The 26,844-nt window shown below is 39.1% G+C and overlaps 1 protein-coding gene and 1 long non-coding RNA gene across 7 annotated transcripts in view; one reads left to right on the forward strand and one right to left on the reverse strand.

Moving 5' to 3' along the window:
• The window catches only part of AMN1 (antagonist of mitotic exit network 1 homolog), a 55,734-nt gene extending 40,114 nt beyond the window's left edge, over nt 1-15,620 (reverse strand). Inside the window, exon 1 of the mRNA XM_007076176.3 lies at nt 15,508-15,620. Coding sequence (XP_007076238.1) covers nt 15,508-15,545 — 38 coding nt within the window. The 5' untranslated portion in view covers nt 15,546-15,620. The remainder of the gene's footprint in view (nt 1-15,507) is intronic.
• LOC102965259 overlaps nt 15,593-26,844 on the forward strand; it is a 98,474-nt gene continuing 87,222 nt past the window's right edge. For 5 of the 6 annotated variants that reach the window (XR_006219866.1, XR_006219865.1, XR_006219868.1 and 2 more), the window contains exons 1-3: nt 15,593-16,147; nt 17,807-17,890; nt 19,381-19,531. This is a non-coding gene — a long non-coding RNA (uncharacterized LOC102965259). The remainder of the gene's footprint in view (nt 16,148-17,806; nt 17,891-19,380; nt 19,532-26,844) is intronic. The other variant, XR_444117.3, reaches the window with a different exon arrangement.

Genomic DNA, 26,844 nt, shown 5'->3' on the forward strand with positions numbered 1-26,844 from the left:
TGGACGTAAGCATTGTTACCCTGGGATGTCAGCGGTTGTAGTAGGGGTCTCTTTGACTATCTCTTTCTCTGATTATTTTGTTAAGTCTGTATTAGTATCACACCCACTGTCAGCCTTCACTCATTACAGATCGATTGCTCTAATGTTTTCAACAATGCGTGGGGTATAAATTGCTCCATAATGTCATCCAATTCATTTTGGACTCCTTTGTAGGATTAGTTTCAGAGGTCAGTGTTTAAGGCTTGTTCTGACCCCAGGCAGGCTCTTGTTATATGTTCCTTTCCCCGGTTCTCTCTGGTAAACTTCCTGGCCTATGGTTTAGCTTGCATCTCACATGAAGCTCTCAGGCTCTTTGTAATTACTTTTATTTAAACTCCCCCCACCCTCTGTTTCAAGTAAAGTCATTTTCTTGACAGCTTTGGAGTTCTGTGTTTTGCAGTCTGTCTTTCTTCCTGGGAAAAATCTTTAAGCCAGAATTTCAGAACTGGGAACAAGGATGATGATATGCTTTCCTCTGAGTGAAACCCCTACTTTAGGAGCAGGGTGCTGGGAAGTAGCTTCTGGTCTTCCTGGCTTGTCTCATTTAGGATGGAACCTCCACCCACAAATGAGCTGCCCGATAAGTGGGGGCTAGGTGGAGGTAGCAATCCCCCAATCACTGACCAAACTCACCCATAATTTAGCCTGTGCACAAGTATCTGGGGTGGAGTGTGATGATAAATGCTGGCATCCTGTCCTTCCCAGGAAAACACTGAGGCCTCTGAGTAGGAGCTGGGGGGAGAGGTAACCCCATCACCTTGGCCATACCCACCTGGAGTGGAGTTATAGTTCCAATGCCAGACTCTTGTTCTTACTGAGTTTTAAAAGATTATCTTGAATGAATGTTTCTTCATTTGCTGTATACCCTTAGGAAGCTGTCTGGAGACTTGAGGCAGTTGTTTTTATAATTTTCAACTTTTATGCTTATTTTACTGGGGGACATATTCTTGGAACTTCTCATGCTGCCTTTTGTAAGTCTTCCAAATATCATCAATGTTCACATCCATTTAACAAATACCTGTATGCCATTAATGAGAAATATGGTGACTCCTTTTCTTTTAAAAATGTACTTGGGTTCTTTTAAAATAAACTGTTCACTTTAAGTTTGCTTACTTTTCAGTAAAAGTTCTTTCTATCTCCATTAATTCTACAACAATTCTTGGAAAGAAATGGTGTGTGTGTGTGCAAGAGAGAGAGAGAGAGAGAGAGAGACATTCATGTATTTTTAAAAATACATAAATTTGCTAAATTGTGTTAAAAATTGAGGTGAGAGATAGTTTTTCTACTTGTGGCTGGTGTTCACAGTTCAATCTTTCATACTTCCATAGGTATGCCATGAATGTAAGGTCCCAACCGCTCTTTATTTGGAGCATTTCTCAAGTGGGTTGTGTTTGCAGCAAACTAAACTGAGAGATGAGGTATCATCTCTCTCCAACCCAAAGGAAAGCTTGCTTACTGCTTGTTATAAAATTGTATCACACAATTGTTTTTGTGTGATACAAAAAACACTCAGTGTTTTTCTTCCTGTAATACACCCACTGTGCAGGTATCCATCTGAGACCTCTGTGTCATCCTCATGGGATTTGGGGGAGAAGGGTAACTGAGGCAAACTGCTTGTGCTGCTTGCTGTGCTGTAACACAGTCCTTTGTCTCTAGCCCAGAAATCGTAGGTCTTCTGCCAGTATCCACGAAACAGTAATAGTCTAATCAAGTAAAATCAAATCCTAGATCTAACAATATTGTGATGAGAATTGGATACTGATGGAAACATAGTTTTATGGAAGAGGAAGAAGAAAGGTTCTGTGGGCCTGGTCTGGAGATATGAGGAGACTCCTTACGATCTGGTAGCAAATGTTCTCCCCATTTACAGCAATCTGTGCTGTCACCCAAAATAATATTTTTAAAAAATTGTTGCTTTCTCCACCTCCAGCCAAAGCAATTTTATGATCCACCTGAGGCAAGCAGCAGCTGTAGCTGTCAATTTGATCTGCTGCTGGGTTTCTTATCTCTGTCCATGTGCAGTAACAGAAAAATGTCTGTGGATATGGGTGGCCCTGAACTTCTGTGTATTATAAGGAAGGTTGCGGTTACTCAGTGACACTGCCCAGATGGCAGAAGCAAAACAATGTCATAGTGATCCAAATCGAGTTTAACAATAAATCCAGACTAGAGTGACCTGTGTCTCTTTGGTTTATATGGTTGTATGTAGAGAAGAATAGGCCATGGAATATCTCTCGGTTGGGTTGAGGGTTTCTTTTTGGCCCATCTACTATCCTGATAATTACTGACCATATCACTAAAGATTAACAGGTAAGCTTCAATTTCCTTGTGCAGGTCATAATGGATACTATCCTGGGCTTATACTACCTCTTGCCTAAGACCTACTGGTTTCTCTTGGGATTTATTCACAGCTGAGTCTGGGCTCCTGGGAACACAGTTGAGGTCAATATTGCAGGTTGACCTCACCCTGCTTCTTGGAGCTCTATTAATAGCCTCAGTTAAATGTTGTATTTTACAAACTCATTACATTTGGTCCTAGCCTCTGCTGATCAAATTAATCAGTGTGGCTGAAAAAGTATCATACTCATGTGATAATTTGTCAGAAGCCAAGATGGTAGGACCAAAAAGTGGAATGTTAGGAAAGGCAGTTCTTTATGGGTTTTTCATCATCTTACCAGTCTTGCTGGGAATGACAAGAATACACAGCCCTGATATGCTTTATCCGGGCCATTCACAGAGTTGTGTTTAAAATAAGCAGCCCTGTGCCATAAAGTAATGTCTCCTTCCAGGACAAAGAGGTTGCTTACTGCTTACTATACATTGGCAGAGTCCCTAAATTCAGTGTTTCTTTTCTGTAATGCAACTCGTTGCTTGAGTAGACATTCATCGGGGCTGTGTTTCTCTCCTGGAATGCAACCCATTGTTTGTGTTGGCATCCGTCTGAGCCCTTCGTGTTGCATCTGTGCGTCTTGGAGGTCAAGAGGAAGTGACATAAACATGCGAATGCTCATGTTGCTTGCTGTGCAATGAATAATAAAGTCCTTTGTGCCTTTGACCCAGGAGACTTTGTTCTTCTACCAGTATCCACGAAACAAGACCAGGCTAAAAATGTATTTGTTTATATATGACAGGTAAAATCAAATTCTACACTGACAGTCACTCCTCTTATATTTTCCTTTATGCAGATTTCAGCTATATTTTAAATGTTTACTTTTTTCCATGGTGCCATCTTTTTTGCTCCCCCATGTCTCTTCCTCAGTCTTTGTCATCTTGGCCTTTAGGGTCCTCTTCTCTGAGCTTAGCTGTGCAGCCTGTGCCACATATTCCCCACAGTAAACGGTTTACTCTTTCTGCTCCAGTTCCCTCCAGCAGCAACATAAGGGAGCTGGGACAGAAACAATTTAGTATTTTGAAAAATGCTGCTATGAGATTTACTAAATGGCTCACAAAAACTATCTAAAAGTCTGTTGGTCAAACAAAGAAAGTTTATTAAATTTACTGCAGCAAGGGTTTAACAGGGTTTGGGTAATGTCTCAATAGGGGAAAGCTATGTTAGAGTACATCTGGGATTCTCCCTCCAAGATGGGGAACGGGTTAGGATGAGACAAAATTTGTAACATAATAGTATAAGACTGATGGACACGACACAGGGTCTCAAAGTAAGCCCCGATGAAACAATATATCCTGATAAATATAATGTTTGCTCTAACAATCAAAATGTTTGCCCTAATAACCAAACATTTGTTTAGATAAACTGATTGCAAAAATTTCCTGGAGCAAAAAGTTATATTGACATTAAGCGATCTCAGTTCTCAGTCCCAACAGTTGACACAGGTGGTCTAAGTTCTCAAGACAAAATGAAAACTGGCCAGCTAAAACTTAACAAAATCCTTAAAAGTTATAGACAAAAAGGGGGGGGGTGGATCTCTCATTCAATATGAATTGCTCTAAATTTTATACTTAAAAGAAACTTATTAATATAACCATCAGTTATATGGTGAAATAATGTAACAAAGAAATGATTTTTGGCAAAATGGTCTACTGATATGAGTGTTGCACAAAATTTGGTCCTTAGCCTTTTCTTCTCCCCATATTCTCTCTCATAAATTTAATATGGCTTCATCTACCATTTATTAGAAATTTAGTCCTAATATTTCAGTCTGCTTGTTTGATATTTCTACTGGATATTTGGATTCATTTTTCTCATAAGACACCTACTTCTCCACAGTTATCTAATGATATCACGATTCTCCTGGTCAAGAAAGCTGAAAACTTTAGAGTAATTTTTTCTTTTTCTTTTTTCTTGGTCCTTCTATTCAAAATTATTCACCACTTCCCAGATCCAAAGGATTCTCTAAGGCAGTGCTGTTCAAAATGCTAGTCAGTGAGATTAGGAGCTCATGCAAGGATGTAACCAAGCAGTTTCCTTCATGGAGAAGTCCCAACCTCTGGACAAACAGTGCACTTAGTAAAAGGGTTGATTGCTATTCTGGATCAAGCTCCTTACCTCGTTACAATCCAGAAATAGCTTACTGCTGACCAAGTGCCAGCCTGAACATACCTTGTCCCAAAAGGATTTGCAAATATGATTCTCAAGGCATATATGGACCCTTACATGGGGGACAACACCCTAGTATGACAGTGAAGGTCATGTGGTCATCTTTTTACTTTACTTCCAAGTTCTAGATGATTTTTCTTTTTTTATTTTATATTTAGAGAGAAAGAGAGAGAAAAAGTGGGGGAGGGGCAGAGAGAGGTGGGGACAGAGGATCTGAGGCGGGCTCTGTGCTGACAGCTGAGAGCCTGATGCAGGGTGTGAACTCACAAACCGTGAGATCATGACCTGAGGTGAAGTCAGACACTCAACCAACTGAGCCACCCAGGTGCCCCTAGATAGTTTTTCTTACCACGTTTTATTCTGTTTCCTCTTTGCTCACTAAGCACTACATTTTAAAGCTCCATCCATTTGAATATATATCATCTACTCTTCACTTTCCTAACAGCTGCATAATACTTGAAGGCACCTCTCCCAGCAATGGACATTCCAATTCTCCACCATGGAATTCTGCAATGAACATCTTCATACATGTCTCCTAGTTTGGGCACTCCTTACCTCTTTCCAAGATTTTGCAACAGTTTCCTAATTGTCTCTTTATTCCCAACTTCTCCCTAATGCAAATCTCTCTCTACACCCACTACAGTTACAAAACCTTTTATAGACCCCTACTGCTACGAAATTAAACAGTCTAATATAATATCATTTTGATCCCCAAAGTTCCACTTCTAATTATCAGCTTTATGTCTTACTGCTCTGCTATTCACATTGTATTCTCTAGCCAAATTGAAATACTACTGTCTGGTCTTCTCACATATTTCTAACTCCTGCTTGTCAAGCCTTTGCCCTTATTATTCCACTCCTTAGATGTTTTTCCTCCCATTTGCAAATGTCAGATGCTACCAACCTTCAAATACAACCCTCTTTACAAAGCCTTCTCCTAGTCTTGTATATTCTTCTCATCAGAAATTTCAAAATACTTTGTCAATCTCTCTTTTGTGCTGTTATTCTACCAATATTACAGTTATTTATATACTTGCCTTATGCTTGCCCCATAAAACTGTACCTCCTTTATGCTAGATATTTGTCATAATCATCAGCATAGTGTTTCATATGCTAAATACATGCTTAACTGAATATTGAGCAACTCCTAAAAATAAGGAACTGTGGCTGTGAAGAGATAAAAGACTTGATTCTGGCCACAGAAGTTCAGAGGATCATTTATATGGATGCCTCAGGGAATGTTCAATACAAAGGCAGGAATTAAAAGACAGGAAGATAGCTAGGCTTTCATCTGTCTTCGTAACTTGCACTCTTAACTATTTCTCTGTCTTTACTGACAGAAAATCTTATTTGGATCAGGTATAAAGTTAAAGCCAAGAATGAAAGCAAAATACTTTTCTCAGGACTCTACACAAGCCTGAGTTATACAAAGGAGAGTCAACAGATTTCTCTTTTACAAAAAGTGACTGTGAGGGGTGCTTGTGTGGCTTAGCTGGTTAAGCGTCCAACTTCAGCTGAAATCATGATCTCATGGTTTGTGAGTTTGGGTCCTGTGTTGGACTCTGTGCTGACAGCTCAGAGCCTGGAGCCTGCTTTGGATTCTGTGTCTCCTTCTCTGTCTGCCCCTCCCCCTCTCGTGCTCTGTCTCTCTCAAAAATAAATAAACATTTAAAAAAACATTTAAAAAAAGTGACTGTGGATTGAGGGACAGAAGTTTATGAGATGTAATGTAAATATCAATTCAAAAGCATTGATTTCAAAAGCATTCAGCAGATAAAGATAATTGTTCTCCTCAGCCTTAATTTTTACATGGCAATTTTTTAATGTAATATTAACAGACTGAAAACTCCCAGAGAGAAATAATTGCTATTGTAACTACAACTTCCAGCATATATTTCAGTGAAATAATTAATAACAATAAATAACACTTAGTAGTGTTTACTACTTGCTAGGGTTAAAATAACATGCAGACCAGGCTCAAAAATTCTTCAAGCAGACAAAACCAGTCAGGTCATATAAGTGAAACTAAATCCAGCTTATATCATGAATGTAAGAGAAACTTAACCTAGGTTATTTTTGTAAATGTCTCTGATAATCATAAATAAATCACCTTTCTAAAATGGTATAAAGAATCACTTTTAACCAATCCCCTGCTATATGTAAACTCTCATTTTTAAAAATTTTAATTCCAGTATACATAACATACAGTGTAATATTAGCTTCAAGTGTATAATATAATGATTCAATAATTCTATGCATTGCTCAGTGCTCATCATGTTAAGTGCACTCTTTAATCTCCATTACCTATTTCACCCATCTCTACACCCACCTCCCCTCTGGTAATCATCAGTTTGTTCTCTATAGTTAAGAGTCTGATTCTTGGTTTGTCTCTCCTTCTCTCTCTCTCTCTTATTTTGCTTGTTTTGTTTATTAAATTACACATGAGTGAAATGATGTTATTTGTCTTTCTCTGACTTCTTTCACTAAGTATTATATTTTCTAGCTTCAGTCATGTTGTTGCAAATGGCAAGATTTCATTCATTTTTATGGCTGAATAATATTCCAGTGTGTGTGTGTGTGTGTGTGTGTGTGTGTATCACATCTTCTTTGTCTATTCACCTCTCAATAGACACTTGGGTTGCTTCTATAATTTGGCTATTGTAAATAGTACTGCAATAAACATAGGGGTGTATATATCTTTTTGAATTAGCGTTTTCGTATTCTTCGGGGAAATACCCAGTAGTGAAATTATTGGATCATCCAGCAATCCTACTTTTAATTTTTTGAAAAACCTCCATACTGTGTAAACTCCCCTTGTAATAACCAATCATTGTAAAGATTAAACAACTTCCTCATTCTCACTTTATGAGCCATCCTATGACCACATCTCGAGATTCTAACCATTTTTGGTTTTAAGTCTCCCTGTTCACTAACAGTTTGTTTCTCACTCAGTAAAACATTCATATCAACTAAAAATCTCTGAATTTTCTTTTGAAAGTTTTTGGTGTCAAAAGTGGGATCCAAAGATGACTCCTGATGAACTCCAAGGCCAGTGAGTAACTAGGTGCCAGCATCCATGGAGCCCAATGCACAATGCTTTCTTACCAACCATGGGATTCCAGGGCAAATCTTCCTCAGATCTAAACTCCACTCCCTTTGTGTTAAGTGCACTCTGATTTTACTGAGCAATGCTTGTTGAAGCTTTTCAGTAAGTGAGGATATTCTGTTCAAAAGAGGGGGGAATGTGTGATTCCCTCTACTTTGGAATAACTGTTGAAAAACAGGAGCCCTGATAATTAAGTTTTCTTAGGGAATCTAAGGCAAAGATGGGTTCCATCTGGTCCAAAGCTCAGATCAGGATCTTATACCTTTTTAGAAAAATGGGTAAACTTTATGAAGAATAATTGGAACTGCAGTGACCATTTTGGGAAAATCTTTAATTTAGATAAAATAGCCCACCTTAGGGGCATCTTTAAAAAAAGAGGATCCAAAATTTCTTAAAGGCAATGCCCACCTTAGGGGCATCTTTAAAAAAAGAGGATCCCAAATTTCTTAAAGGCAATAAATGCATTCATTGGTTGGTATGTCAAAGCTTCTAAAAGACAAAATCATTCCAAAAATAGCTGCTCTAGAGAATTCTTACAGCAAATGAAAAATGTGTGGTAAAAGCTTACGTCATTGCAGCAAATAACCTTATCCCATCAGCCAGAAACACAATTTGGGTCCAACTATTCTTTTGAGTTTTGTATTGTTGTACCTGACATACAGCTAAAATTTTTAAATGAAAGCTACAAGATCTGTTTACAACTGTCTGTATACTAATGTATATGTATGTATATATGTATGTATGTTATGTATATGTGATTTCAAAAAGAGCTCTATTTAATTAAGCTTAAAGAAAAATAAGTACTTATATAAGTTTAAGGATTCTTAAAACTCTCAGAAATATAAACTAACTGAAATGCTTTTCAAGTTCATATGATCTGGAGAATCTTGAATTATAAAAGCTTCAGAAATAGTTTAGGGGTGCCTGGGTGGCTCAGTTGGTTAGGCGTCTGACTCTTGGTTTCAGCTCAGGTCATGATCTCACAGTTTGTAGGATCAAGCCCCACATTGGGTCTGCACTGATAGCGTAGAGCCTCCTTGGAATTCTCTCCCCCCTACTCTCTGCCCCTCCCCCCTCTCTTTCTCTCAAAATAAATAAAGTTAAAAAAAAAAGAAATGATTTAAATGTATTGGTTTAATAAAAATAGGCATGTCTTCACAGTAGTCAACATTAAACACAATGCAAATATACAATCTTTTCTACCTGAGTTTACTAGTCAAATACGCTGGTGCTATCTCTGTATAAAGTTTGTAAGCAAGGGGTGCCTGGGTGGCTCAGTTGGTTAAGGGTTTGACTCTTGATTTCGGCTCAGGTCAAGATTTCATGGTTTGTGGGTTCAAGCCCCACGTTGGGCTCTGGGCTGAGAGTGAGGAGCCTGCTTGGGATTGTCTCTCTTTCCCCCTCTCTCTGTCCCTTCCTTGCTCTCTCTCTCTCTCAAAGTAAATAAACAAACTTTAAAATAGTTTTAAATTTGTAAGCAAGAAAAACTTAAGATGCTAGTTAAGTGTTTAATGTTTAATACAAATATAATTATTAAAAACAAATTAAGTAGATTACATTAGATGATGGGTATTTGTTAAATATGTAGATCATTCAATAACAAGCTAATATACTGAAATATTAATTGCTAAACATATGTTTAAGTTTATTTACTTTTGGCTGCTTAATTTTTATGAGACAAAATATATTTGGAACTATTTTAATGTGGCCTTTTGCTGCATTAAAAAAATGTACTATGAAGAAGCACATGTCTCTAAAAAGTATATTTTATAATTAAATATTGATAAATTTGCTAATCTACTACAGGATGCTGATATACGCCAGACAGTTCACAACTGCCTGTCCTAGTTTTCACTGGAAAATAAAGATTAATAATGGTTAAAACTTATAATCCATATATAAAAATAAGCCTCCTAAAAACAAGAGTGAAAGAAAAAAACTTTGTATACAAAGTATGAGAGGAGAATGGGATGTGTTTTTTATAAGAGTAAGCAAAGAATATAGGATGTGTTTTTATTAGGAAAAAAAGTAATTTTGTCTTAAAGTAAAATGAGAAAGAAAAAAGGAATAAAACAAAAATCTAAATGAATACAGAAAGTTGCAAAAAGCTTGTGAAGAAATTTCATGTTGCATGGTCAAAGTTAGCTAAAATTCAATGGATTTATTTACAAAGATTTCCAAAACTGAGCTGAATAATATACTGACACAAAACCACAGTTTAATTTTCTCTGTTAAAAGAACAAATTTTCTTAGGTTGTTAGTCTGCTCCTAATAAGGGATTATGAAAGGTTTTTCTTTACCTTTGTGTATTTTGTCTAGGAAACAAAGATTCTGTGTCTTATTAAAGTAATTTCCTGTGTTTCATTTGGTCTTTATCAGGTTTTTGATTGCTTAGGAAAACAGTCTTTTCAATATTAAAAGAGCTAAGGTACTTTTTTAAAACTATGTACTTTCTATATTTGCTTTTGAAATCTTTTTGTCACTTTGGTTGAATAGATAACTAAGTATTATTTCACAATGACTTGTGATCCTATTTAATCAAGTGTTTTAAACCTTTTGGCATTTTTTACAAACTTCGCAAAATCAAATTCTAAATTAAGTCTTTTTGACTTTGAGCTAACTTTCAGGGTTCCTAAAGATCTTGAAGTTTTTTTTCTCTTCTTATAAAAAGGGAGACATTAAACTATAGGCTTTTTAAATGTGAAATTGCATGGAAAACATTATCAAGTAAAGCGGATGCTTAACCTTCTTAGGTTGTATTTGTATGGATACATGTTATTAATATAAGTGTTCCAGAAATTGCATGAAATTCCTAGGAATCTGATATGCCCTGATATAATGTTATCAGTCATAGTTCTAATCATTTTTAAATGTTGTATACCACAAAAATAGCCAAACTTAGCAGTCAATTATATCATTTTTTTTTGTAGTGAGCTGTAACAAAGGCTATTTTTATCTTTTGTCATTTAGAAACAGCTATTATTATACACTGAATCATCTATGAAAGCATTTATAACCAACTGCAGGCCAAAATGCTTTGTCTTCAAGGAAATTCATGGAAAAGACCCTGACAAATACTCTAGAATACAAGTTTCTGATAATTTTAAGATCATACCACTTAACTGGATAAGAATTTCTAGCATGCTAATGGAGAAACTGATTGATTCATAAAACTGCTAACCCAAGAGCAAGAAAAGAATAATTGATTACATGGGACTAAACCAACTAATAGAGATGATTATCATTTTTATGACATTGTTTGAAGCATTACTGGTTCTTTAATGTTTTGCTTTTCAAATTTAAAGAACCCCCTTTCTGTTTTCTTTTAAACTACTATATAACTGGGGAGCCTGGGTGGCTCAGGTGGTTGAGCATCTGATTCCTGATTTTGGCTCAGGTCATGATCCCAGGGTCTTGGGAGGGAGCCCTGTGTCAGGCTCTTTGCTGAGCATGGAACCTGACTAAGATTCTCTCTCTCTTTTCCTCTACCTCTCTCAAATGAAAAAAAAAAAAAGTAATAAAAATAAAATAAAATAAATAAAATAATAAAATAAAATAAAATAATAAAATAAAATGAAATAAAATGAAATAAAATAATAAAATAAAATAATAAAATAAAATAATAAAATAAAATAAATAAAATAAAATAATAAAATAAAATAAAATAATAAAATAAAACAAAATAAAATAAAATAAAAACTATATAACATAACAATGTGGTAAACTTTTGAGAACAAAAATTAAACATTTATCTTGTTCTCTCTACCTGATCCCTTCAGAGTTAAGACAAAATAACTCTTATTGAGTATTGAGTATTCTTACTTTCATGGCAGTGTAGGTATTAGGACAAATTCAATCAGAATTTGCTCTCTTTGTAACAGAACACAATTGGACAACCCATTGGCTTGACTTCTTGGCCTAAAGGGGTGTTTAAAGATCTAATCTGAGATTTCTTATTACCAGACAGTTTTTAAGAAACTAACATTGGATTTGTGGAGCAAACAAAGACCCTTGGATTACCAAAGCTTGGACTTGAATATCATTTTTGAAAATGTGCATAAAGTAACTATTCTGCTGCACTTATATAAATAATGAGCTGAATTTAATGGGACCAGATTCATTTTACAAATAAATTGGTCTTATTATGATTATCTTTGGTAAAAACAAAGTGGCTATAGAGAGAAAAATTATGTTTCAATAGAAAACTATAGTGTACCTGTTATTATATTCTAGTCCTGTTCATTATCTTTGAGGCTTTGTTATCTTTCTATAAACTGGACTGGATCCTGAATTCTTCTAGTTCCCTCCAACATCTGGCTACAACTTTCCAACCTAACTTTTCCAATTTTCTCTTACCCTTCTGACTTGGAATAAAAACTAAAACTACCCTTTTCCTCAAGTCCTACAACCTAAAGTCAGACAACTTGATATAAACTTCAGAGAAATCACCACAACAGATCATGTACAGACAACCTTCGTGCCTACTTCTATTTCAGGCCACTCAAGAGAGTTCACCAAAATACTCAATGATGTCATCAAAATCATTCAAACTGTAAACCAGGAAAATCCAACAGATAGAAATTGCCTCCTGACTCCATTATCTAAAGACGTTTTGAAAAAAATGAAAATAAAACAAAATAAAATAAAGATGTTTTGAGCTCAAATCTAGAAATTTTCTTGACTGGTTGCTCTCCAGATTCAGAAACTGAGTTTGTAATTTGCTCCAAGTGTTAATTTGTATCTTTCTTTAGTTTCCATAGAAATGCCTAATTGCTCACACCATACAGAGGCATAACTTAGATGGAAGCGCACCTATAACACTCCTGAAATAAGACATCCTCATGTTTATCTTCGGTGATCATAACATGATTCAATAGGGCAAGGCACTAATGCAATATTAAGAAATGTACTTTCCACCAGATTTAAAAATGTGATCCATTCCAAAAGAAAACATTCCTAGAGACCTAGTTTATTGGAAAGGTTACTCACAAAAGACTACAGTTAAATCTCTTCAGGAGAGATCTTATCTTTTGCAAAATCCCTACCAATACAGCAAGAATCTGTAAACTCTTGCACAGCCTTAGACACCCTAACCACTTAACAAGGAGATGCATATGCTGTAACTGGTTAAAAAAAAAAAAAAAGGTTCCATGGATTTAAAAAAAAAAAATTTTTTTTAAAGTAGGCTTCGTGCCTACTGTGGAGCCCAACACAGGACTCCAACTCACAACCCCAAGATCAAGACCTGACTTGAGGTCAAGAGTCAGACACTTAACTGATTGAGCTATCCAGGTGCCCCGTTTCCATGTTAATAAATTAGGAATTATTACCCCTAATTTAAAAGATCTTAAAGAGCAGATGTCAATCTTTCATCAGATAGGTGATGCTTCTTCCACTGATTTACTTAGTTGGTTAAACCTTGGCTCCTGGGAATCTCTCCCAGAATTTTTGAATTTCCATCTCATAGTCATCATATTAACATCCCTAGCTGTAGCAGCGCTGACAACACTGACTCCATCTTTGGCCCTCCATCTTGTTTCTGCTCTTGCAATGACCTCCCTTGGAGCTGTAAGTTCCAAGCCCCTTGGAGGTTAAAGTATGCCCTGACTGGAATGCAGAAAGGCTTGCTCTGATCTTCTCTAAAGTGGTGCACAGAAGGTACCACTTTAGATAACTAGTAGAGATGACTGATGCACAAAAGGCACCACTTTAGATAACCAGGAGAGATGACCGCGAATAGATGGCGCCACTTTAGATAACTACACTTTGCACCATAATGCCCTTTGCTCTATGAAAGCTGTAAGTTAAGGTTTGGACTGGGTGGAGAATAGCTGCGTAATGGGACCGAGGTCCACAGAGAGAGTCAAGACACTCAGGCTTTTCTTTCCAGGGAGCAACTTTATTCATTGTGCCGGCATGGGCTCAATGGGTTTGTACCTGAGAAACTGAGCACCGAGCACAGCGGGGGGGTAGCCTTTTAGGCAATTTCTACTTCTTTGTCTCCCATAAATGGTGACATAGACATACAGACTGATTGGGCGGTCTAAGTTACAAAGTCGTGAGGAATGTCACGTACACACACATAGCCAGGTTGCCTTCCCTTGAGGTTTTCACCACATTCCTTAGGGAGGGGCTCTACCACAGGATCATCTATCCACTGGCTCCCCTTTGTCAGTAGGTCACCCTGAATAAAAGTCTGTGTAAACAGTAATGGAGAGGCTGGCTTCATTTTTCTGCTTCCAAGTGCCTGCTCAGTCTGGAGGATACTGTCCCTCCCCCACCTTTAAACACTAGTGCACTGTATCCTCTCAAGAGTTTTAAATGCCTTTCGGCAGCCACTCACACACCAAATGATAGCCATCAGGATTACACAACTCAAAGAACTCAACAGTCCCACTGCCCATGTCTTCAATGACCATGCAACTGTTGGTAATGGCAACTACATGACCATACAGCCCAATGACTACATCAATGGATATACAGTATATTGGGTATACATCAATGGGTATACAGTAACAGTATATCGGCTCACACTTTCAGCTTTCTGAGGGAATGACCCCAAGGGGATAATTTTTAAAATAAAATAAAATGGAGACCATGCTTGAAAATCCCCTAAGCAGACCCAACCAGTTAGGTCACATAAGTGAAGCTAAATCTGGTTTATTTCACGAACAAAGTGAAACTTAGCAGGTTATTTCTTGTAAATCCCTCTGATAATCATAAACAAAATTTATTAAAAAAATTTTTTTTTAAACATTTATTTTTGAGAAACAGAGTGAGACAAAGTGTGAGCAGGGGAGGGGCAGAGAGAGAAGGAGACCCAGAATCTGAAGCAGGCTCCAGGCTCTAGCAAGCGGTCAGCACAGATCAAGATGCAGGGCTGGAACCCACCAACTGTGAGATCACGACCTGAGCCAAAGTCGGGAGGCTCAACCGATTGAGCCACCCAGGCGCCCCAATCATAAACAAAGTTTAAATCATCTCCCTAAAATAGTGTAAGACGACCACTTTTAACCAATCCCTTGAGGTTTTTTTAAATTGTAGTAACCAACCATTTTAATAACCAATCACTGCGAAGGATAAACAATATAGTCATTCTCAGTGTATAAGTCATTCTGCAACGACATGCCTCTGAGATTCTTGTTTCTCCCTCACTAAAAGATTTTTATCAAGTAAAGTTCTTTGAAATTTCTTTTGACACTAGGCATCCTTCAAAGGACTTTACATCCGTTAAATTTATTCCTTACTGCAATTCTATGAGATACGTACTGTTGTTACACTAATTCGATAAATCAAGAACTCAGGCACAGAGGTTAAGTTACTCTCCGTGGTCACGCAGCTGGGGAACGGCAGACTGGGCGCTGAACCCAGCAATCGCGGTCAAGCAATCACGGAGCCGTGCTGCCTCAAAGAATCAATATCTATCCCAGTTACAGGAACTGGGGGAACTCTGCTGAAGGCTTTTGAGAGCCACATGTAGTGTTTTTGTTGTTATTGTTCTACCAAGGCTTTCAGCTCTCCTCAGAAACAGGTCACTGCCAGCAACTACCAGAGCATCGAGGGTCAAGGCTGACAGAGTTCGGACCACCACCCATCTGGCGGCGCCCGGGGCGGAGGACAGAGGGGCAAGCCTCCCCAGCAGCACACTTGGCACAACTGTCATCTACGAGGAGACGACAAGTCAGGAACCCAGCAACAGAAACACCAGCGAGCCCTCTTCAGAGGTCCAGAGGTGGAAAGCGGGCGGGGAGGGAGAGCGAGCACAGGGCGGGGCGAAGGGGAGGCGGGGACCGGGTGAACTCACAGATCCAGGAGCTGACTGACCCGCCGCGAGCTAGGCATCGCGGCCGACCAGGGAAGCCTCTTCCGTGGTCCCGGGGCCGCCCAAACGCAGCCAGAGACCGTCCGTCAACTCCTGCCACCCGCGCGACGCGTAGGCCCTCGTGACGTCACACGGCTTCTTCCGGTGACCAGGACGCAGCCACCCTCGGGACTACAGAGGGAAAGAAGAGAAGTGGCTGGAGGTGATAAAATGTAGAGTAGCCCTAAACTCGGTGAGGCACGACGGGAGTTGTAGTTCTTCCACCTCGCGGGCTCCGTTTCCGGGCGGTTTCCCAGTAGTTTTAGCCCTGCGTGCAGCCTGGCCTAGTACGCCTCCGGCGGCGCTTTGCTTGGAGGTTGCTGCTGTTACTGTACGGATGTGTTTGATGCTGGTCCATGCATTTGGCGACACACCCTGGAGACTCTCTTGGATACGGACATCATTAACGTCAAACGGAGAGTTTTAGAGCAACCAAGAGTGACCACTGTTTACCGAGCACTTTCTCTGAAGCACGCACTGCGCTACGTGCTCTCAATAATTAGCCACATTCATTTCATCCTATGAAGTCGGAATTATTTAGTCTTATTTTACAGATGACACTACAGGCCAACAAAAAAGCTCAGTAAGAATTCCATTATGGTGGTTGGGGGGGGGGGGCGCTTATGTTCAAATCAGAAGGAATTCCAGAGGGACACCCTTCATTTATCAAGCACTGAAGGAGAGTAGAGATCGTGTTGGTGCTGAGGATTCAGTGGTGAACATATGCACCAGACAAGTAGAAGGACAATCAGAATAACTGTTAAACGCGGATATGAAGTTGGTTCTATATGAGCACCCATGGAAGAGTAGGGAGAACAGGCAGGTAGGAGGGAAAATGGTGGTCTGTTAGGGACTGCAGACAGTTCAGGGTGGCAGCTACGAAGGGGAGTGGTGAAAGATGAGTAGAGCAGGGGTTGGCAAACTTTAAGGGCCAGACAGTAAAGATTTTAGGGTTTTGTGGGCCATACTGCCTTGGTCGCAGCTACTCAACTTGTAGCTGAAAAGAAGCCATAGACAGTATGAATGGGTAGAGTTGTGTTCCAGTAAAGTTTTTTTTATGGATGCTGAAGTTTGAATTTCATGTAGTTTTCACTGTCATAAAATATTAATATTTTGAATTTTCATATATATATGTATGTATATATAAAAGTTTTGTTTATTTTGAGAGAGACAGAGATAGCATGTGTTGGGGAGAGGCAGAGAGAGAGGGGGAGAGAGATAATACCAAACAGGCTCCTCGCTGCCAGGGTGGAGCCGGTCACAGGGCTTGAAACTCAAGAAACTGTGAGATCATTACCTGAGCCAGAACTGAGGGTCAGACGCTTAACCAACTGAGCCACTCAGCCGCCACATCATATTTTGATTTTTCCAACCGTTAAAAAATGTAAAGGCTTTACATTGGAAACAAAAACGGGCAGTGGGCTGGATTTGGCTGGTTGGTAGTATGTCCTCTCCTGATCCGAAAGCTAAACTGGGGCCTGATGATCTGTGTTATATTAAACAATTTAGGCTTTGGGTGGAGTCATAGATAAGTTTTAAGCAAGGACAGGGCATGCATAGGTAAAATGAGTTTTAGAAAGAACTCTAGCTGTTAAGCATTAAAAGAACTGTAGAGGTCACAGGTGGAGACCAGATAGGAGTCTTTTGATGACAGCTTAAGTTAAAGTAGTAACAGTGGAATGGATGGACAGGTTTGAGAGGTAATAGAAGGAGAACTGATAGGATACAGAGATTGGTGGGGATGAGGGAAAGTGAAGACTCAAGGCTAATTTCTAGGCTTTGGGATTGGAGAATTATGTGGCATATGGTGGTGCTATTTATTGAGCTGAGAGGATTATAGGAGCTTTTTGAAGAGGAGGGTATTTAAATGTTGGACATGTGGATTTTGAAGTATCTATGGAAAATGTAGGCATGGAGCTTTAGGTCTGCAAATTGTGCTGGTTTGCTTATAAAGACGAGATTGAGGGGTGCCTGGGTGGCCCAGTTGGTTAAGCCTCTGACTTCGGCTCAGATCATGATCTCATGGTTCCGTGGATTCGGGCCCTGTGTCGGGCTCAGTGCTGACAGCTCAGCCTGGAGCCTGCTTTGGACTCTGTGTCTCCCTCTCTCTCTCTCTGCCCCTCCCCCACTCACGCTCTGTCTCTGTCAAAAATAAATAAACGTTGAAAAAAATTAAAAACATAATAAAATAAAGATGAGATTGAATAGCAATGACAATACATCCATTTACTTATTAATACAGTAATTTTTTTGGAAGAATTCTCTGCTGTTCTGGGAGCCAATTACACTTTGGAAGACCATAGGAGAGCTTGACAGAGCAGATAAGGTAGGACTTCATGGTCTTTTCTGTCTGTTGAGTGCTGCACATCTGTCCATCTAGGTCTTCCCACTGATTACTTGATTCTTCAAGCCCAGGGAAATATAGGCCACGTCCCCATCATTATGAGATGTTCAGCCTTGGGTGCCTGAATTGTTCTCAGTGGTCAAAGGAAGTCATCACAGCTGTTTTTTTGTTTTTTTCTTTTAAGAAAATAATTATATAATGAGATAGGATGACAAAGTTCTAGTTGTTTCTAGCCAGTTATTTTAAAGGTCAAAGATGTGTAAGCCCTCATGATATGAAAATTATTAGAACTATTTTGATTATGATTTCCTGCAGCTTTTAGGACCTGTGGTATCTACAAACCAGCCTCTCCGGTATTTAGCATACTGTATCAAGAATTTATTTTGAGTCTCCACTGAATAAGATAGATCTGATATACATTGTGATTGCCTTGACAGTTTTATTTCATCCTTTTCTTTTCTTTTCTTTTCTTTTCTTTTCTTTTCTCTTTTCTTCTTCTTCTTCTTCTTCTTCTTCTTCTTCTTCTTCTTCTTTTTCTTCTTTTTATTATGGCAGCCATGTGGTTTGGAGAACTGACCCCATCTTCAGAGGTGGGTCTAGATTAGGCTAATCAGTGATTGCTGCAGTAATTGATTCAGGGATAAGCAGACCTTAATCAAGAAATCACCATATTCCCTCAGCCACAGAGTTGGATTCAAAAATAGGCCCAGGGGCATGTGACCTATTTGGGACCAATAAGCAGGAAAAGTTTTGCTGCAGATTTTTGAGAAAGAAGTTTTCTCAAATTTATGATAATGCTTCATGAATCAACATTCTCAGCATTGTCACGTTGAATGAAGTTATATAGAGGAAGACAGATTAAGAGAATCAAGGGAGAGCAGCTAGGGTCCTGATTGAACCGTGCCTGAACACCACCCTTCCTCTCTATTATGAAATGACAAAAATAAAACAATTTAGCATCGAGTTTGATGTTCTTTACTCGAGGGAAAAACATCCATAGATTGAGGGAATCAGTGCCCCACAAGCAGTGGAGCACTCTTCCCATGGGATGTTTGGGCAAGAATGAGTTTATAGTGTTTGAAGCAGCAACAAGGAAACAGGGAATGATTGGCTAGGGGGTCAGGGATTTCCTTATAAGGCCAGTATGTTAATCAGGGAATAAAGAAAGAATATTTGGCTTAAGCTGATTGGCTGGAGTTGCATATCTGAGAACAAATAAATCATTGCAGATTCTTAGCAGTTGGGGATTGGCTGACTGGATATACCAAACTCTGGTGAAGCAGAGCATTTACAGAAACATGAAAGTTAGAATCCAAGTTTTGTTTTGCTGATGTGGCAACTTGGGCAGGGGTGGCTTTATTTTGTGCTGTCACACAATTCAGTTAATTCCCTTTGTTGTTGATAAAATTAGTGGAGTTGAATTTTCTGTTTCTTGCTGCCAAAACATCCTAACAATTATGTATCCATAACAGGAGTCACCAGCATATAAATAGAAATTGAAGGTATGGGAATTGATGAGCTCACCCATCAGATGTATATAGAGTGAGAACAACAAGTCCTTGGAGAGGCAGCTGAGAACAGCCATTGACTGGCAATTGACACTGAGAAGGAACAGCCAAAAAGGTAGGGGAAAAAAACAGTGGGGTGCTACAGAAGATAAACATGAGCAAAATTGTCACATGCTGAAGAGATGTCAAGTGGAATAACACTTGAAGGTAGTTCAGCCACAGGAAGGTCATTGAGGGTCCTTGAGGTGATGGCAAAGGATGTAGTCTGATGTAATGGGAGGAATGAAGGGGAAGAGAAGAAATAAACACACAAGTAGCCCAGCTCTCACAATACATACTTGTTCAGATGAATTGCTGCTTCTATTAAGACTCATGCTGAGAAGAAAAGGAGATTGTATAAAGGTAGAGCTCTTTGAATTTTTTTTTAATGTTTATTTTTGAGACAGAGGGAGACAGAGCGTGAGTGGGGGAAGGGCAGAGAGAGAGGGAGACACAGAATCTGAAACAGGCTCCAGGCTCTGAGCTGTCAGCACAGAGCCTGATGCAGGACTCGAACCCACGAACCATGAGATCATGACCTGAGCCGAAGTTGGACGCTTAACCAACTGAGCCACCCAGGTGCCCCATAGACCTCTTTTTCAAAGAAGGTAAAATGGGATAATTCAGGATGATTTATGGACCTTCTAGGTGTCAAACATGGTAAATACTTACATGATCTCATGTAGTCAATCATCAACCAAGTCTGAGATATCATGCTATCTTATAGATGAAGGTGAGCCTTACCTAAATAAATAGCCGTGTCAGACTCCAAAGACCATGCTCTTCCTACTTTATTTGGGTGCTCAGGAGAGGTTTATTTTATTTTTGAGAGACAGAGAGAGAAAACTGGGGAGGGGCAGAGAGAGAGGGAGCCAGAGGATCTAAAGCAGGCTCTTCATTGAGAGTGGAGAGCCCAACGCGGGGCTCAAACTTATAAACCATGAGATCATGACCTGAGCCTGAGTCGGACGCTTAACCAACTGAACCACCCAGGAACCCCAGGAGAGAGGTTTATGATGCATCCAATACCATCAATATAACTTGCAAAACTCCTTTTCAAAAGGTTATTAGGAATTTCAAGATGGTGACAGCAGAGCATTAAACCAAGGCTGGGCCTTGTACAACTGCATCATTAGTTTGCCCATGAAGCTGGCCTTGGTATATCCAGTACTTACCAAGAAAATCAGTTCCAACTACTGTCTATCCAGTAACTCTTTGTCAGAATAAAATTCAGAAAGAAATGTGAACACAGGGAAACTTCTTTAAAAAGTTGAAGTACAGTTGACATTATTAGTTTCAGGTGTACAACATGGTGAGTTGACAGTTATGTACATTACGCAATGCTCATCATAAGTTGTCATTATACAAAGTTATTATAATATTGTTGACTATATTCTCTATGCAGTACTTTTCATCCCTGTGACTTATTTTATTTTATGTTTTATAACTGCAGGTTTCTATCTCTTTATCCCCTTTACCTATTTTGCCTTTTATTTGCTAATAAGCGAACCAGGCCTTCAGAAGTAGTGGCTCATCTCATAGAATAGGAGGAATTTATAGCTCTGATGATATGGCGGATATTTATAGCTCAGATATGGCAGTTGACAGTTCAGATTGGATAAGAACAAGATGTTCCTGTCTTTTTGAAAGGAAAACAGGATGTTCTTATTTTTGTGGCTTATCTCAAGAGGCAAAGATTTCAGGATTTCCTGTTAGTAAATGCTTTTGGGAGGTTCCTGTTATTCATGGTTTATCTTGGAATGCAAGGTTGTTAGGAATAAGTCTTTTGTGGTGCATGGTAAGTGATTTGTGGACAGTGCTAGGCTAAGGGCAGGATATCATTTTCCCATTCTCCCCTCTTTGCTTGCTGTGCCCACTTTGCTATAGTTTCCTCTAGCTCGAAACCTCTTCCATTTCCTACCCTAGCTACCATATAAAGAAAACTTTATATGTTTCTCTGGGCAGGTAATATGTTTCTCTGGGCAGGTTATATAAGAATACTAAGCAACATTACTTTCCTTAAATTATGCTATTTATTCCTAGTGTGTTTGTGTATGTAAAGAAAAATATATAATAAATGTATACAGATAAAATGATTAAGTATACCTTATGCTATGTATGTATGTTTATATATGTACACACACAGTTGACCCTTGAACAACATGGATTCGAACTATGCAAGTCTACTTATATGTGGGTTTTTTCCAGTACTGCAAATGTATTTTCTTTATGTTTTTCTTCACTTATAATATTTTCTTCTCTCTAGCTTACTTTATTATAAGAATACAGTATATAATACATATAACATATAAAATATGTGTTAATTGACTTTATGTTTTGGTAAGCCTTCCTTCTGGTCAACAGTAGACTATTAGTAATTGAGTTTTGGGGGAGTCAAAAGTTATATGTGGATTTTCAACTGCATAGTGGGTAGGGGCATGTAACCCCCACGTTGTTCAAGGGTCAACTGTATATGTGTGTTTTTGTGTGTGTGCATGTGTGTGCATGTATGTAGTAAATCTTGGGTCATTTATAAGAACGTATAGGCATACAAGTAGATAGAAATAAATTGTTGTTCAAATCATCTTTACATGTCATATCAAAATATAAGAACAGGCTATGAGTTAGGGTCTTCACTCTTAAACCATATTATATTTATTTTTTTAATTAAAAATTTTTTTTAATGTTTATCCATCCTTGAGATAGAGACACACACAGAGTGTGAGCAGGTGAGGGGCAGAGAGAGAGGGAGACACAAAATCCAAAGCGGGCTCCAGGCTCTGAGCTGTTAGCACAGAGCCTAATGCAGGGCTCGAACCCACGAATGGTGAGATCATGACCTGAGCTGAAGTCAGATGCTCAACTGACTGAACCACCCGGGTGCCCCATATTGCTTATATATAGATTCAAAATAGCAATTGCTCTTCTAAAGTTAATTTTCAGCTCAGTATAACCTATACTTCATCATCCACTGTTAACTCCAAATCTTCAGTTGGGTGTTAGGGTCCAGACCAGGTGCAAGATGGAACCACTTATGCTAAGCCCACATCAGCAAACTGGAATTTAACTAAATTTCTATGCTTGGCTCTCCCAGAAAAAGTGGGCCTAGGCCAACCAATCAGTGCTTGCCTGTCCACACAAGTTATCTAACCTGGCTCCAAGACTCTCCTTTGCTCCATATAAGGGAAGTAATCCTGCTTTAACCAATCAGCAAATGCCTAGTACAGCTTCCTTGTTCCTTCTCATTTTGGTCTGTAAATATTTCTTGCCTTGTACAGCTCTTTAGAGCTCCTTTCTATCTGCTAGACTGGATGTTGCCCCATGTATGAGTTGCTGAATAAAAGCCTACTAGATCATTAAATTATGGAAAAAACTCTGTTAACAGTATCAGTGATAATTGTGAATACTTACTGGGTGGCTAGAATAGTGCCTTGCACACAGTGAATATTTTACAGGGTCAAACTCATTTGACCCTCAAAGAAATCCTCATTGGCAGGTATTTTTACTGTTATCATACCGATTTTCCACTTGAGGAAACTGAGGCCCAAAGAGATTAAGAAACATGCCCAAGTCCATGTGGCTAGTCAGTGGTAGAGCTGGGATTTGAAGCCAAACAATTAGGCTGCAGAGCTGGGTTCTTAAACAATACTATATTGTTGCCTCTACCTCTTTAAAATAAAAACTCTTGATAGTTCTTCATAATTATAAAATATAGTTATCAGAGATTTAGAACTAAAAGGTATCTTAGCTATAACTCATTCCATCATCTTAATTTTGTAGTTTCAGGAAAGTTGACTGATTTCTCAAGATTTCTGAGCAAAGATGGAACTAGAATATGTTTGCTAATTCCTTGCCCAGTACATTTTCTATTTCTCAGATCTTTAGGTTGTAACTCTAAAGGGGGCTGAAAACAAACAGAATAAAGAGAAGCCAGATGAGTGACTACTTTATTATCCTACCATGTGCAGGTTATTTCCAGGTAGGAATGTCCTTAATTGGTGCCAATGTGAAAGTATTTAATTTCTTTTTGTATCTCATACTGTGTCTTACTCTAAATTGGAAACAACAGTGCCCATGCTCATGAATTCTTGTGCATTGTTAAAATTTTCCATTGACTGAACCCTTGATTTAATTTGTAGATAGGCTATAGACCCAGGTCTTTCAAATTCTCAGGAGTTTGAGGCATAAAATGTATGACTCAGGATTCTTGCAGGAAACAGCTGCAGAAGTTCAAACAGGATAGGCAAGGAGATATTAATAAAGAGGCTGTTTATAAAGATGTGGGCAGAATGTAGGGAAAGGAGGGATAAGGGTGGTTCAATACCTAGACTAGCAATAGCAGGAAGCCCTTACCTCTCCTAGTCCTGAAAGCCAGGAAGGGAACAGTTACCAAAACCAGAGAGAGTGGCCATAGGTGAGGCCATCTAGAAGCAGCTATGGCTTTTGGGCCAGTAAAGGGATGTAGTCAGCCTATGGCAACACAGCTGACAGGGATCCTGGAAGAGTAAATGCTCTAACCCCATTCTTCATCCCCCTTTAGATCTCCTGGTGCTTCTGTGCATAGTTTCAACACACCCAGAAATTAGAGGTGCAGTCTACAAAAGTCAGCCTCTTAGAGCCCAAAGTAGAGAAGGATAGAGTGGAAAATAACAGATTCATAAGCCACTGATTTTTATATAAAATAATTAAATATCACAAACATTTTGAAAATTAATAAGTAATAGCTTAGTCTGAGCCGAAGTAATAATTGTTGTAGTTTTATAACAGTGAGAGGGATGGCAATCGTGGTCTTTAATCATGATGCTGAGAGCCAGTGCAACAGCAGCTTAAGTTTTGCCTTTTCCTAGTTAGCTTCATTATTTTTATAAAACTATACAATTCGTAACTACATTTATTAGTCATTTGCAATAGAATCTAATGCCTGTTATTTCTGTCAGATAGACTTTAAAAATCCATTAATTACATTTATTCAAATAACTGTTTAATACCTATTATTTGCCAGGCAGTTTATCAGTAAACAAATGTCTCTCTTGGAGTTTACACATTAGTGTGAGAGCTACAAAACAGGCACACAAACAAAGCAGTATATGGAGATAAGGGCTATAAAGAACTATAAAGATAGAATGGGGGAGAGATGGGGGAGAAGGGGGAGAGACAGAAAGAGAGGGATTAGTTTTACTCTGGTGGTCAAGGAAGGCATCTTTAAGGCTGTAACATTTTTGCTGAGATTTGTTAAAAGATAAACTGAGGGGTATTAAAAATTTTATTTGAGCAAAGATGGATTGGAATTGGGCAGTGCCAAACCAAAAGCAGTTATGAGTGCTGAGCCAACAATTCAGAAGAAAGACTTGTATAGAGAAAGTGCAGAAGCAAAGAAAGGAAATTATTTGATTGGCTATATATTAAAGTCTAGTTGGCTTTTTGTGATTGGTTATCCTTAGTGTTTTGATATTGGAACCTTGAGGCATTTACAGGCTTAGATTTTGGCTTGCATACGTAGGCCACCATGGCATTAGAGCCACCTCAGTCTAATGGCCTCCTTGTTTAATTAGTTTAACAGACTTGAAGGATGAAAGGAGCTAACCATGAAGGGATCTGGGGACAGAAGGAAAAGAAACGCTCTGAAGCAAAAAATGTGCTCGGTAAAGTTCGAAGGATTGAAGGAGCCAGGTGGAAGGTGCCCCAGGGAAAGAGAAGAACTGTGGTGATAGTGAGCATGTACATCCATAGGACCTTCATGCCTGGGACTTCTGGGATTTCAATTCTGGGTTGGGGTCATGGTGTTGATGAGAGCATTTAGAATCTGAGACTGTTAAATCTCAGAGCCATGAAGCTTGCATGGGAAGAGCTTGGGCTGTAACCTCAGAGTTGGAACGCTTATTTTTTCCACAGTGAATGTAATGTGATTTGTAACAATGGTGAAGTTTTGGGGTGATGGGCGGTTCATGAGGTCTGGAGCCAATGGCCCAGAAATAATTCTTGAAGACATGTTAGGGGGCAAAAAAGGTGATTATTAAAGCATGGGGACAGGACCCATGGGCAGGAAGAGCTGCCCTGGGGTTGTGGGGAGTGACCATTTTATGGAGTTGGGGGAGATGAAGTTAAGAGGGGAGATAAAGTCAAGAGGGAGTTTCCAAAGAGACTTTCATATACTAAAGACTTACTGGAGGCCTAGCTATTAGCAAGGTAAGGTTCCCCGCCCCCCTCTTCTCTCTCTCAAGTCATTAACATTAAGACAGTAGGGGGTTCCTGGACGTTAGGCTGTGATGTGGTTGCCTTTTTCTGGTAAACTGGTGGAGACTCTTATCAGTTTAACCATTTGTTTTTGTTTTTGTTTTTGTTTTTTTGTCCTTTCCTGTTTTGGTGTGGCTGGGAGTGTCCAAGGAATATCATATATTTCCTACCTCGGGAGGGGGTGTGGGCTAACTTGTACTTTGCCCTCAGTTTGCCTCAAGCTTCCTCATCAATAGGACACATATATTTGGTCTTCATCTTGTTTCTGGCAGAGCTCCTAAAACCCTTGGATTTTTTTTTTTTTTTTACATTTATTTATTTAGAGAGAGAGAATGTGCGTGCATGTGGGAGGGGCAGAGAAAGAGGGAGAGAGAGAATCCCAAGCAGTCTCTGAAGAGCCTGATTTGGGGCTGAAACTCAGGAACTGTGAGATCTGAGCAGAAATCAAGAGTCCTGTGCTTAACCTGCTAAGCCACCCAGATGCCCTAACCCTTGGAATTTCTTAAGAGCAATGGGAGTAGCCTTTGTTACAATATTTGGTCTTTTGTCCTTTGTTCCTGAAATAGCTCCAGATCCTTAAAGGTGAAAGGAGTGTCTTGTTATTCATAACAAGCCCCTTTCAACCACACCTGAGTTTATGTTAATGTGGTAACTTTTGAAAAGGCTCTAAGGATGGGGGCTGGTTGCCAGGGGAAGCTACTGGATTAGAAGGTTGGAATTTTTAGTCCCACCCCCCATCTCTGGGGAGGGGAGAAGGGCTGGAGGTCACCAGTGGCCAATGATTTAGTCTGTCATGCCTGTGTATGAAGGCTCCATAAAAACTCAAAAGAACAGGTTTGGAGTGCTTCCTGGGTTGGCAAACACATGGAGATTTGGGGAGGGTGTTGCACCCCAGAGAGAACATGGAAGCTCTATGCTCCTTCTCCCAAAACCTGCCCTATGCATTTCTTACATATGGCTGTTCCTGAGTTACATTTCTTAATAATAAATTGGTAATCTAATAAGTAAAATGTTTTCCTGACTTCTGTGAGCCGCTTTAGCAAAGTAATTAAACTGGAGAAGGGGTTCGTGGAATTTCCAATTTATAGCCAGTAGGTCAGAAACACAGGTGACAACCTGGATTTGTGACTGGCATCGTATGTGAGTGTGGGAGGG

The sequence above is a fragment of the Panthera tigris genome, chromosome B4 (assembly GCF_018350195.1).
Source record: "Panthera tigris isolate Pti1 chromosome B4, P.tigris_Pti1_mat1.1, whole genome shotgun sequence".
Taxonomy (NCBI): domain Eukaryota; kingdom Metazoa; phylum Chordata; class Mammalia; order Carnivora; family Felidae; genus Panthera; species Panthera tigris.